The sequence below is a fragment of the Bradysia coprophila genome, unplaced genomic scaffold (assembly GCF_014529535.1).
Source record: "Bradysia coprophila strain Holo2 unplaced genomic scaffold, BU_Bcop_v1 contig_232, whole genome shotgun sequence".
Classification (NCBI taxonomy): domain Eukaryota; kingdom Metazoa; phylum Arthropoda; class Insecta; order Diptera; family Sciaridae; genus Bradysia; species Bradysia coprophila.
In genome coordinates, this window is record NW_023503493.1 from 22,075,618 (window position 1) to 22,086,938 (window position 11,321).

The 11,321-nt window shown below is 34.2% G+C and overlaps 1 protein-coding gene across 6 annotated transcripts; it reads left to right on the top strand.

The window, feature by feature from the left end:
- Positions 1-378: 378 nt before the first annotated feature.
- On the top strand, positions 379-8,333 carry LOC119076325 (sodium-coupled monocarboxylate transporter 2-like). Of its 6 annotated transcripts, XM_037183005.1 has the most exons (17): positions 380-667; positions 744-859; positions 5,140-5,252; positions 5,415-5,570; positions 5,635-5,794; positions 5,865-5,930; positions 5,988-6,039; positions 6,109-6,176; positions 6,245-6,307; positions 6,369-6,457; positions 6,533-6,791; positions 6,851-6,926; positions 6,986-7,010; positions 7,071-7,254; positions 7,373-7,393; positions 7,458-7,846; positions 7,911-8,333. In XM_037183005.1, exons 3-17 carry the CDS (start codon positions 5,140-5,142, stop codon positions 8,053-8,055), a joined length of 1,866 nt encoding a protein of 621 aa, XP_037038900.1. In that variant the 5' UTR covers positions 380-667; positions 744-859; the 3' UTR covers positions 8,056-8,333. The 6 variants fall into 6 exon arrangements, with proteins under 6 accessions (XP_037038901.1, XP_037038902.1, XP_037038900.1 ...); XM_037183006.1 differs by having other exon boundaries at positions 379-749; XM_037183007.1 differs by lacking the exon at positions 744-859 and having other exon boundaries at positions 379-667.
- The last annotated feature ends 2,988 nt before the right edge of the window (positions 8,334-11,321 follow it).

The following is an 11,321-nucleotide window of genomic DNA, read 5'->3' on the forward strand; positions in this document are numbered from 1 at the left end:
CTTTCTTTTATTGTTTCACATTCTTTCACGTTTCCGTGAGAGCACTTGAATGAGTCATGTATTGCATAGCGAAAATGACAGATGTGAAAAGTTCCCGGAAATTTTGTTCCTTCTATTTATCAATGGATGTTGTCTTATCGAAAACTTTTACTTAATCAAGCTTAGGATTTCTTCGGCAGTTACGTGAATACTTTGGTTAATATAGTTTAGAAGTTTCGAAAGAAATCTACTTCAGGGACAACATTCCGAATTCTTACGAATTAGAAACTCATACGGTATATGTTATGGATAGATTAGGTGGCTGATAGTTGGTAGAGTAAACGAAATATTGAAAATGTCAAATTGCATATTTGTAAAAAGAGAGTGTATGTGAGAAAGAGAGAAGTTTGTAATGTGTGTAACACCAAATGTTTTCGTTTCTTTAATAAATACAAATAAAACATAGTATTCAATCGACCTTTTAAGCGGCTAAAGACGTTTTCGTTTCACTTGCGAGTATAAATTTGAATCGTTGTTGAAATAATTCGGTTTTTATTTTACTTTATTTTCATTTAACCAAACTTAAAATGATAAGGAATTGTGGAAAATAACAATAAACTGAACGCAATAAAATCAATGGGAATCGACGTTCCATACACAAATCATTGTTGCGAAAGAGTTTGACACCGTACGTTACATGCATAAATTACATAATTGTTTTAATACATAATTGAAGTGAAAATATCGAAATTTTGTGTAAAAAGGGTACTGTAGGTACATTTACGTGGTTTAAAAATATCGCTGGACGATACAGCGCACCGTCTGCAAAATTCGAGCTAATAACTTTCATTGATATTGATTTTTCACATCTTTTGATAAAGTAAGTTTGTATTGATAAAAAGTGAATGAGTAAAGAAATGCGTGTATACAACCGAACACATGGGAAATCATATGGTTCGAATATTTATTTATAGTGTCACAGATAAGATGCACACGAGTATTAGGTTTTTGTTTATCTTTCACCTACTGAATGCCTTGGTGGTGGCAAATTGAATAATCACTGTTGAAATATCTCGCTACTAAAAGTAGGCCATAAAAATCAAAGTTCATTGCTTTGCCAAATCAAAGTCGAAAAAATTTGCTATCCGAGTTTGTTAAATAGTAAATAGTAGATTACATGATAGAAGCGAAGTTAGTAACTCTTGGTGGTCATTTGTGTACTCACGTCATTAGAATTTTTCGGGCATAAGCAACGCACTTCAAGCATGAGTGGTACTCCAAAAATAGGGTACTGAAAATTGACAGTGTGTTACACAATAAAACACTGTAAAAATATTTTCATGTAAAATAGAGTACTTTCTGCAGCTGATCACTTTTGCTTGAAGTGCGCTTGCATAAAACAAAGAGTTGCATTTAATGTCCAAAACTAGACATTACTACGTTAATCTTACGTCGAATACACTATCAATTTAGTCCAATAAATTATCATATAGAACTAGGACCAGAATGAAGTCCTCAGGTCAATACGAGTTAGGGATCTTTGACTTATTTGAGTTATTACTTGTTGATTGTATTGTTGATCATTGAGTGATCAAAGGCCAAAGCAATTACGTAAATACAACAATTTTTATGGGAAGTAAATGTAAACCAATTTCCAGTTCGCAGCATACGTAATATTTGTTTTTATATAGATAATAATATAATAATACTAGTGCGGAGTACCCGGCTTTACCCGGGATTACTTTTTGGACAAAATATTTATAGTATTTTTAAATACGCATAGTTACAACTCTATGTTTCTGCGCGTGTCATAAAACTAAAGTTTCATAAAAAATATTTTCACTCGTCAAAAATTTTCACGCGGTCAAAAAATTCTGCATTTAATGAACTAAACGCATTTACGACGTAAACAGGCACAAAAGCTTGACGCGTGACATAACGCATGAAACTAAAAAAATTATTCTAAAGTTTTACGTTTAAAATGAAGTATAAAAATATTGTGGATTTGTATGATTTGAAAATATTTATAACTCTTAAAAATATTTTCACGCGTCAAAGGTAAACTTTTCCTCCAAAAATATTTTCAAAAATAAATTTTACCAAATTTGACGCATTAAAAATTGTGACGCGTTGCAACAATGTTTTCCCTGTTAAAGAATGCATCCACGACGTAGACGGAAAAACATTCACGCATGAAAATAAAAAGTTTTTCACCGACTGGACTCATACAAGAGACAAGACAACAAACAATCGAACATTTAACTTTATATTATAAAGTGAAACTAGGCCCTTGCAATAATGTTAGTGAAATTTATTATTAAAGAAATTGTCACATTTATTTTGCAAATTTGAAATTAATTGTTGAGTCACATGAAAAATGGTGTTCAGACCTAGACGAGTCTCTTCAAAGTGGTAGTGTCTTTGTCACTATTGTAGAAAATGTTTACATTTAATATTAGGATATGTTAAATCAACGCACTTCAAGCAAAAGTGATCATAGTCGGCATCTGTCAAATAGAGTACTTTTTGTATCAAATGGTTTTTACAGTGTTTTACAGTTGTGTGACACACTGTCAAGTTTCAGTACCCTATTTAGAGTACCACTCATGCTTGAAGTGCGTTGGTCAAAAACGTTTTATTGGCTTTTCGCCTCCGATTGACATCTGACATCCATTGCGTTGCCTTGCCTTGAAACGCGAAATGTTCGTTGTATTGATTTATTGTATGTATATTAGTAAAAACGTGAAATGCATTTAATTTATTGTAAATAAATGATAACAACTAGATCAATATAGGTAAGACATGCACCAAACTGCGATAGGAAATGGACGTGAAAAGAAAGTGGAATTAAAGAAGAAAAAATAGTCGATTAGTTTAGCGTTAATCAACGCGTTAGTTCTGTCTAAAATGTAATTCATCCGCAGTCTCTAAAATTATAATTCGACTTATCGGATATCAATACCCGCATTGCTAGTCTCTTTGCCGGTATTTGTAATTATCGAATTACCAATTATCCACGCACGCTAATTGTGTTAAGTAATGAGAACCAAATAAAATTTCAGCAAATTGAATGTTTTATCATCTACAGATGAAAAATAAATCGCAACGGAGTTAAATATAAAAACAGTGTCACTTAACTCACTCTCCAATTTTTCGTGTGAATTCTAAAAATCCTATCGCCAAAAAGGTTCGTTAAATCGAGCTTTAAATAATCTTGCATTCAATCAACTTGGTGCAAAATATTTATCGACACACAAATTGCATTCTATTCGGTATTGTTATGTATACAATGCAGCTATCGTATCTCGTTATGTGTTGTGAACGCAATGAACTATTTATATTTAGAGTGAAATGCATCGTAACCACTCACATCACAGCCCTATTTTTTTGCAAACGGCAAACGTATCAAGATAACAAAAATAATAATTATTAAATCTGTTACTTCAAATTGTTTAAAATGTCACCAAGGACAAAGGAATGCTAGCCATTTATTTTCCTTGTCGGTGTCATTCCAGACAGGAAAATTTACTAAGTAAAAAGTACTAAGTACTAAGTACTAAATAAAAATAATTCCAGAAATTCATTCTGGCAAACGTAAAATCTGTATGAAGCGGTAGCAACTTCGCGTTTGCCTTAATAGAAAATACTCAAATCAAGGAACTGGTTTGATTAGATCAATGATATGTTTGTTGTCTGTGAAACGGGCACATAAATTATAGCTAAATCTAAATGCTGCAACACATACGACACATAAAATATCAAAGTCCAGATAGCACAATGACGTCTTTTTTGAGTCCTATTAAATTGCGATCAATGTGAACCCAACAAGAAAATCTATTTGAATTTAATTTTATTAACATTCAAATCAAAAACAGAGTTAAAAAACTAATGTGCTTCGGTTAGACTTTAGACTTTGGACTATGATGCCTCATTTTTTGTTTTGTCAACATATTATGACTGATTCCGGCACAGTACGGGAAAATGCTTATAGCTTCGATCGAAATTTACTTGTAAAAACAGTAGACTATCACACATCGTATCTAAAATTGTTATTTCCGCACATTGGCACGAAGAACGAAGAATCGCAGGCGAATGTTACGTTGTTTCGATAGTTGCATTTGATTCAACAACAAGTCAATTTATATAGAATCGAATTTCGGGACATCATTCTAGGTAGACATACTTAATTTTGAGCCGAAAAGTCATTGGAACAATGCGACAGTCACTCAAATCCAATCCGATTACATACTCTTCAATTAAATTTATTTTTTATCTTATCAACCTCACGAGTTCTGTTAATTGGTTATGACAACTATATGCTATGCTGATGTGTATTTATATCCAATGTTTAAAGTTTTATTACGATTCTGTAAGTAATTTAAACTTGGTGATCGAAAGATGTTAGTACTTTGATCTTAAAATGTTTATCAATTTTAATTATAACAGACAATGCAACATTGTGAACATATCAACGTTGTACGAAAATAGTATCATTATAATTGTTAAATAAAGTGTGCCAGTGGTATTGATTTTAATTTAAAACTGTATCACAGTTCCGCAAACTATAATCAAATGAAATTTTATTGTTAGTTGTTTCGAAAGTCTTGAGCAAATATTTTGAAAGGGTTAAAGGGGCGTTGATCTTAAAGTTCTTTATGAGATTTTAACAAAATATATCTCGATTGAGCCTCCCAATTCTTTTTTTCAACGGAAAACCTTTTTTTGACGAATGTAGTCCCTTCATGGTTTCCCTACAAATTCAATGATTCTCAGTACAATTTCTCTAACAACTATTTCACTTGTTCCAATAATTTTTTTCAGACAAAATGTGGAAATAAATTGTTGTTATGTCGAACATTCAAAAGTACGACTTCATTGAAAGAATTAAATAAAGTCAAAACGAATCTTGTCCTTCAAAACCGTGCACGATTCAGAAAGCTTAGAAGATTATCTTGAAAATCTAGTTCCAGCTGAAACTTCGGGAGCCTTTGTTCTGATTGTGTTGACCTCGAGGAAAAAGTAGGAAATTACATTTTCTTGGGTGACTTGTCATGGCTCTAGCCACGATGAAGTTTCCAACTTTCTTTCCCTCTGTAAACAAATAACTATTTCTCATATTTCTATCGTTTCCATTCAGCAAAAGATTTCTCCTTTTTTCAGATGAATGAAGATGAAAAAACAACCCACTTTTACTTCGGCACAGTTGACTACTGTGTCTTTGCGGCTATGTTGATCTTGTCAGCGACGTCGGGAACATATTTTGGATACATAAGGTAGACAATTTTCAGTTATTACTTCACAACCACAGGGCGATGTGCTAATAAATTGGTTTTTACAATATAACTCAACTCCCAAGTATTTCGCTAGAGCGTTCAATTCGACCACCACTCTTCTCTTACTATTGACGTTTTCTGAAAATTAACTTCACTTTGCAGAAAACAAAAACCATCTAGCCATACCGTACTTTCTCGCAACGAGAACATCAACAGCAAGAAAAATAAAAATGATTTCGGTTCGTCATCAATGAATGAATACTTGCTGGGATCAAGAAAATTAAAACCATTTCCCGTGTCAATGAGCCTAATTGCCAGGTATTAAATACGAGCGATAATAATTAAAGTAACGTTCCCTGAATTATCTTTATGGATCTAATAGTTACATATCAGGCGTTACTATTTTGGGAACACCAGCTGAGATCTACAACTACGGCTCACAATATTGGTTGATTGTGGTACCTATATTCTTAATGGGCATTGTCGTATCCACTGTTTACCTACCAGTATTTTCTTCACTTAAAGTTAGTTCTTCCTATGAAGTAAGTACGGCCTGAAAAATTAGTCAAGTGGAAGAATAAGTGAAACTAAATTTGATTTGTAATTTTGCAGTATTTGGAACTTCGTTTTAGTTCATCTGTGCGAACAGTTGCATCTGTAATGTTCGTCATAGACGAGGTATTAAATTTCAGAGTTTCATAAAAAGGTGTTTGCTCAACCATTGAATTGTTTCAGATTTTATTTTTACCAATCATAATATACGTTCCAGCTTTGGCATTTAATCAAGGTACGAATCAGTTTTACCTAACATTCTGTTGGAAGAAAATATTTTCGAATTTTCCTTATCCTATTTCAGTGACCGGAGCTAATTTGTATCTCATTGGAGGTATCGTCTGTATCGTGTGCATATTTTATACCATTATTGTAAGTTCGATTTTATATCCGAATTCACTCAAAATTTTGTCGAATAAAATAATGTTCCAAATTTCCAGGGTGGAATTAAGGCTGTTGTCCATACTGACGCCTGGCAGGTGATGGTGATGTTCCTTTCTGTGGTAGGAACCATATTTTCCTTAAGAGATTTTACGTTTTTTCAACTGATTTTAAAACCATTAGGTCGTTGTGACTGCAATTGGTACTTCAGCTATTGGTCCGACTGAAATATATAAGAGAGCAATGGATGGAGGCCGGTTAAATTTTTTGAAGTATAAACACGACACAAAATATAAACTTTTTCCGTCAGAAATTTAACTATCTCCTTTCACCAAAAAACCAATTAGCATGAGCCCATCAATGTACGAACGGCACACATTCTGGAGCGTTCTTATCGGTGGATTTTCCTATTGGACATCTTTTAATTCAGTCAATCAAACAATGGTGCAACGTTACATGTCATTGCCCAATTTAAAGAAAGCCAGACAGTCCATTGCAATGTTCACCGTTGGTATAAGTCTCTTCGTTTCAGTGTGTTGCTATGCTGGTGTTTTGGTATACGCAGAATTTTACCAGTGCGATCCGACTGCATCTGGATTAATAAAGGTATGCATTCCGTATTACGCTTTACTACGATACATGGAAATGAATCTGCGATTTTACAGGCTGATGACCAACTGTTTCCCATGTATGTGATGAAAATTGTTGGCGATATTCGTGGACTGCCGGGTTTATTTATAGGTAAAGGGAATTTTGAGTTCGCTTCTCGATGTTAATTTCATTTAAACTTGTAATTTTAGCTGGTGTGTTTGGTGCAGCATTAAGGTATTTAATTGAATCCCCAAATGCGTTTTGAGCCTAATGCTCGGCTTCTGTTTCGTTTAGTTCTTTGTCTGTTGTGCTGAACTCAACTGCTGCTGTTCTGCTTGAAGATATTTGCAAAGGTTGTTTCAATGGAAAACCAAATGATAAAGTGGCTGGATTCATAGTGAAAGGAAGTATTTTGGCATTGGGTGCGTTAGCCATGCTATTTCTGTTCGTGGTCGAGAAACTTGGTGGCATCCTCGGCGTATGTATAGTACTTTGCTAGACTCTTTATAAGAAAAACCAGAATTGCTTATTAATCCACTCATTTTTACTTGTTTTCGTTTGTCATGTGATCGTTTCAAAATCTTCATGTTCATTAGGTGGCAACAAGTCTGTCAGCGGTAAGCGAGAAACTTTTTTTGTTTCAATTTCAAAACGAAAAAATCTAAAAAAAATTCTTTTCAGATTGCTGCCGGTACAACATTCGGTATATTCACTCTTGGAATGCTGGTACCATGGAGCAATACATATGGTGCTTTATGGGGAGCGGTAGCGGGTGCCATTATGTCAGGTTGGATTTCATTCGGTTCACAAGCGGTCGTAGCTGCTGGCCAAATTATACCGCAAAAACTGAATTCGTCAGTCGAAGCATGTGAGGCAATCAACGCAACCATATCAAACTTGATGCCACATGATGAATCGGATGTCTTCCCGCTGTATCGTCTGTCATTCCACTGGATAAATCCGGCCGGTGTACTTAGTGTTTTGATTGTAGGAACAATCGTTTCCTTTCTAACCGGACCTAGGGATTTGAAGACGATTGATCCGGAGTTGATATCTCCAGTCATTCATAGGTGAGAGTTAAATCATTCGCTTTGAAACGACCATATCCATTATCGTATGCCAATTATTCTGCAGGTTACTCCCAACGGAATGTTTCAATAACTTCGGAGACAGAAGTAATCGCCAAAAAGACACAGGCTTAGTGTACTTACGTGCCGAACAATCGGATTCGGTAAATGTGTCTACAGTTGTACCTGTACCCAATCAAGTTGAAAGTTGATAAGTGTCGTTGATGTCCCGATTAAATGTTTCCTGTACTTATCGCCCGGAACTCATGGTGATTATGTGAGAAAACAGTTCCATTTCCTTCGGTAGTGTATATTTGAGCATTGGTGTGTGATGTGGGAAAATAATGTTAAAATGTTAAATTTAGAACGGTACCGTAACACTTGCTGTGATATTCGTTACTTTTTTGATTGTAATCAACTTCAGAAATCTTTTCTTTTTGGAAATTGTTGAAACTTTTGTATAATAAATCTATTTTTGAAAGTTTTTAAACCTCGAGTTTCATTTGGAACGGGTGGGGAAATATAATTAGGCCAGATTAATGGACATACGGACCATCAGTAGACCTGTTACAAACTACAAGCATACTGCCAGTACTAATAATGGTTCTATTACTGCTTTTGATCAAACAACTTTCAAAAGAATGACGGGAAATCTATTACTTCATTTCTTTTAACATATTTGCTATGTACGAGCTCACATTACTCAAAATTTGCGTTTATTTTGCGTCGTTTTTATGAATAAACAGACGAACCGCCTTGTCAGTGAAAAGTGCATCAAAACATGTACTGGAGAAAGTTTCGGATTGTTGGAAAGAACGTAAGAAATTAGATCTCCCTTTACAATATGTTAACAGAAACAGACGCAACTGTTATATCAATATCGACGACAGTATAACCAACAATATGGTCTAGCTAACGTGGTTCTACATGACATAATGCATGTTAAAACTAAACTCAAACTAAAACGAAGGAAGTATAACATCCCCCATCACTGATGAGTCATCAGTCTTTTGAGAAATCCTGAGAACAACGAATGGTGAATCCAAACCTATTGTACCAGCAGTTTATATAGATATACTTTGCTCAAAGCCATGCTGTGATTCAAATCGGTAAATTTTGAAGACATTGAAGACTTTGCTTATGAAAGAGGATTATAAGCTGACAGTTTTGTGTCACTATGCCCTTGTTGTGTACCCCCTTTGGTCTCAAACTATTGTCGGGATGATTCATATCAGATTTTACGTCTGACCTATTAAATATAGTAAACCTGTACCATCGTCACCTATATAGCTTATGATGACATTCATGCATGTTTTTGTTTTGAACCACGTCACAAAATTTCAAATAGAAACTGGAAACCTATAAGAGCTAACGATTCAAAAACTGTTGAGTCTTTCTTAACCCTTTTACCAGACGACATGTAATCTTAGACATATCAAATCAACACTAGTTTGTATAAGTTGTTATAATTCGACTAAAGGCATGCAATTATATCACAGGTGCGGTTATCCTTTACCGGTACATTCAAAAGATTAATTCAAATTATTTTTCAGTTCTTCTGTAAGAATTTTGATACAGGATTCAGTAGATCAAATTTTAGTCAGAGCTAATCTCATTGCTTAGTTTAATCAACTCTGTCCCTAAAGGTCATTGAAATGTACATTGAAATGTACTTCTCAGTGATAAATGAAGGAATTTTTAAGTCTGTAAAAGGCTTTTGTATGAAATTCTATCCCCACTCTTTTTACAGTGTAAAATTTTGTATGGAACACTGTCAAGTTTCAGTACTCTATTTAGAGTACCACTTTTACTTGAAGTGCGTTGATGTACTTCTTAAACTTCACATAGTTCAAATTCCTATTGAAGGCTTTCGTAAGACTGGAGTCCATAAAATTTGTAGATATTTAACATCTATCAACGCCAAATCGGCTGTTAGTTAGTTAGAGTTATTTCGCTTCTATTGTCCTAACAGTTATAAAATTTTCAATGTCTTTCACCAGGTGCCCAAAATTAAAACGTCTTTCATATGCTCCAAGCACGTTTCAGCACAGTCGTCTGTCGTTCCCACTTGATGTGGTCATCTCATGTAAAATGTTCCCAACAAAATACAGAATTTATGAGTGCCTCTTTTGGTGCTTATATATGAATTGGATGAGCAAAAAAAACTGTTCCTTCATTCCGTGATGTCGTTGTTGTTGTACTCTGGTGCTTCTTTTTTTTGTTGTCTCCATCTCGACTCGTCATCTTTCTCCCATAAAATGTGAGGATATTTTCATTTTAAAGTTTATTACGCTTTTATAATATTCACAGAAAAACAAATAAAATGACATGTTCCTGTCATGTCATTTTCCACATTGCAACCTGTTTAAAAAATATCGTTTGGTTATTTATTTATCTGCCGCACAACTTTATACCTATCTACACAGTAAAAGCGAGTAACGAGCGGAACAGTTTTACGACATTGTTATGTTTCGTGCTTTTGTGACTATAAAGAATAAGATTTCGTTAGAAAAACGGCTAAGACAGGAATACTGTGGTGACTTCGAAATGCTGAAAATTAGTAACGGCAAAAAGTGTAATACTTTGGCTAGTAACTGAAATCGCACCTAAAATAGTTGAATTAAAAGTAAAACGGATAGTCGGATTACTTCACCCTGGAATGTTACACGAAAAGTTATTTAGAGAAAGAAAAACCAAAAATTTGTATTTCAAACGTAAAGTTACAAAACAGGTAGAGAAAGCAACACTGGGAGCATAGGACATTAAGTTTTTACTCTTTCACAGACGGCAAGCATATCATCAGTTTTACTATCGGGTCTATTACTTCACTTGATTTTCAAGAGATGATGGAATTTTCTACTATATAAGGTCGCATTAGTCCGAGCTTGTGGCTTATTTCTAAAGTTGTTATTGATAACACATGATCTCCGTAACAGGTTTATATAAAGGGAAGTCTGAACAAATTATGCTAAGTAGAGCTGAGGAACAAATTATATTTTATTACCATACTTTCAGTTTAGCTTCATTATTATATTTACAAATATTCCCGACATAAAATCTAGCTTTCGAGCAACAACCGGACTTTTCCATGTTCAAACACAACCGCATTCAAATTTACAGTGTAATTCCCACACAGAAAAGAAAACATCCTTATAACGAATTCACAGTGCTTTGATACCACCCGAGTTTTATTTTCATTTCGGTGGTGTAATGTTCATTCCGAAATGAAGCTTTATGTATATCTGTTTGGTATTTATATGTAACCATTCCACATATTCCCAAGATGTAAGGAATAACTTGTCAGATACTTATATATACATACCACCCGCACATCATGATCTATTTCAATTTGATTGCATGATGGTCATGCATAATTTACTGAATTTTACAAATGTATTTTTGATAGGCATTCTCGTTTCTGGTATTGTTAGTTGGTTATGGGAGTCAGTTAGCTGAGCTGGTAATGTTACATCAACAT

Excerpts from the sequence above, each read along its gene's own strand:
- LOC119076325 (XM_037183002.1), top strand. The coding sequence starts at position 4,301 with ATGCTGATGTGTATTTATATCCAATGTTTAAAGTTTTATTACGATTCT. Across the intron at positions 6,792-6,850 it reads CTGCATCTGGATTAATAAAG|GCTGATGACCAACTGTTTCC; the intron begins GTATGCATTCCG and ends GCGATTTTACAG. Across the intron at positions 7,011-7,070 it reads GTGTTTGGTGCAGCATTAAG|TTCTTTGTCTGTTGTGCTGA; the intron begins GTATTTAATTGA and ends TGTTTCGTTTAG.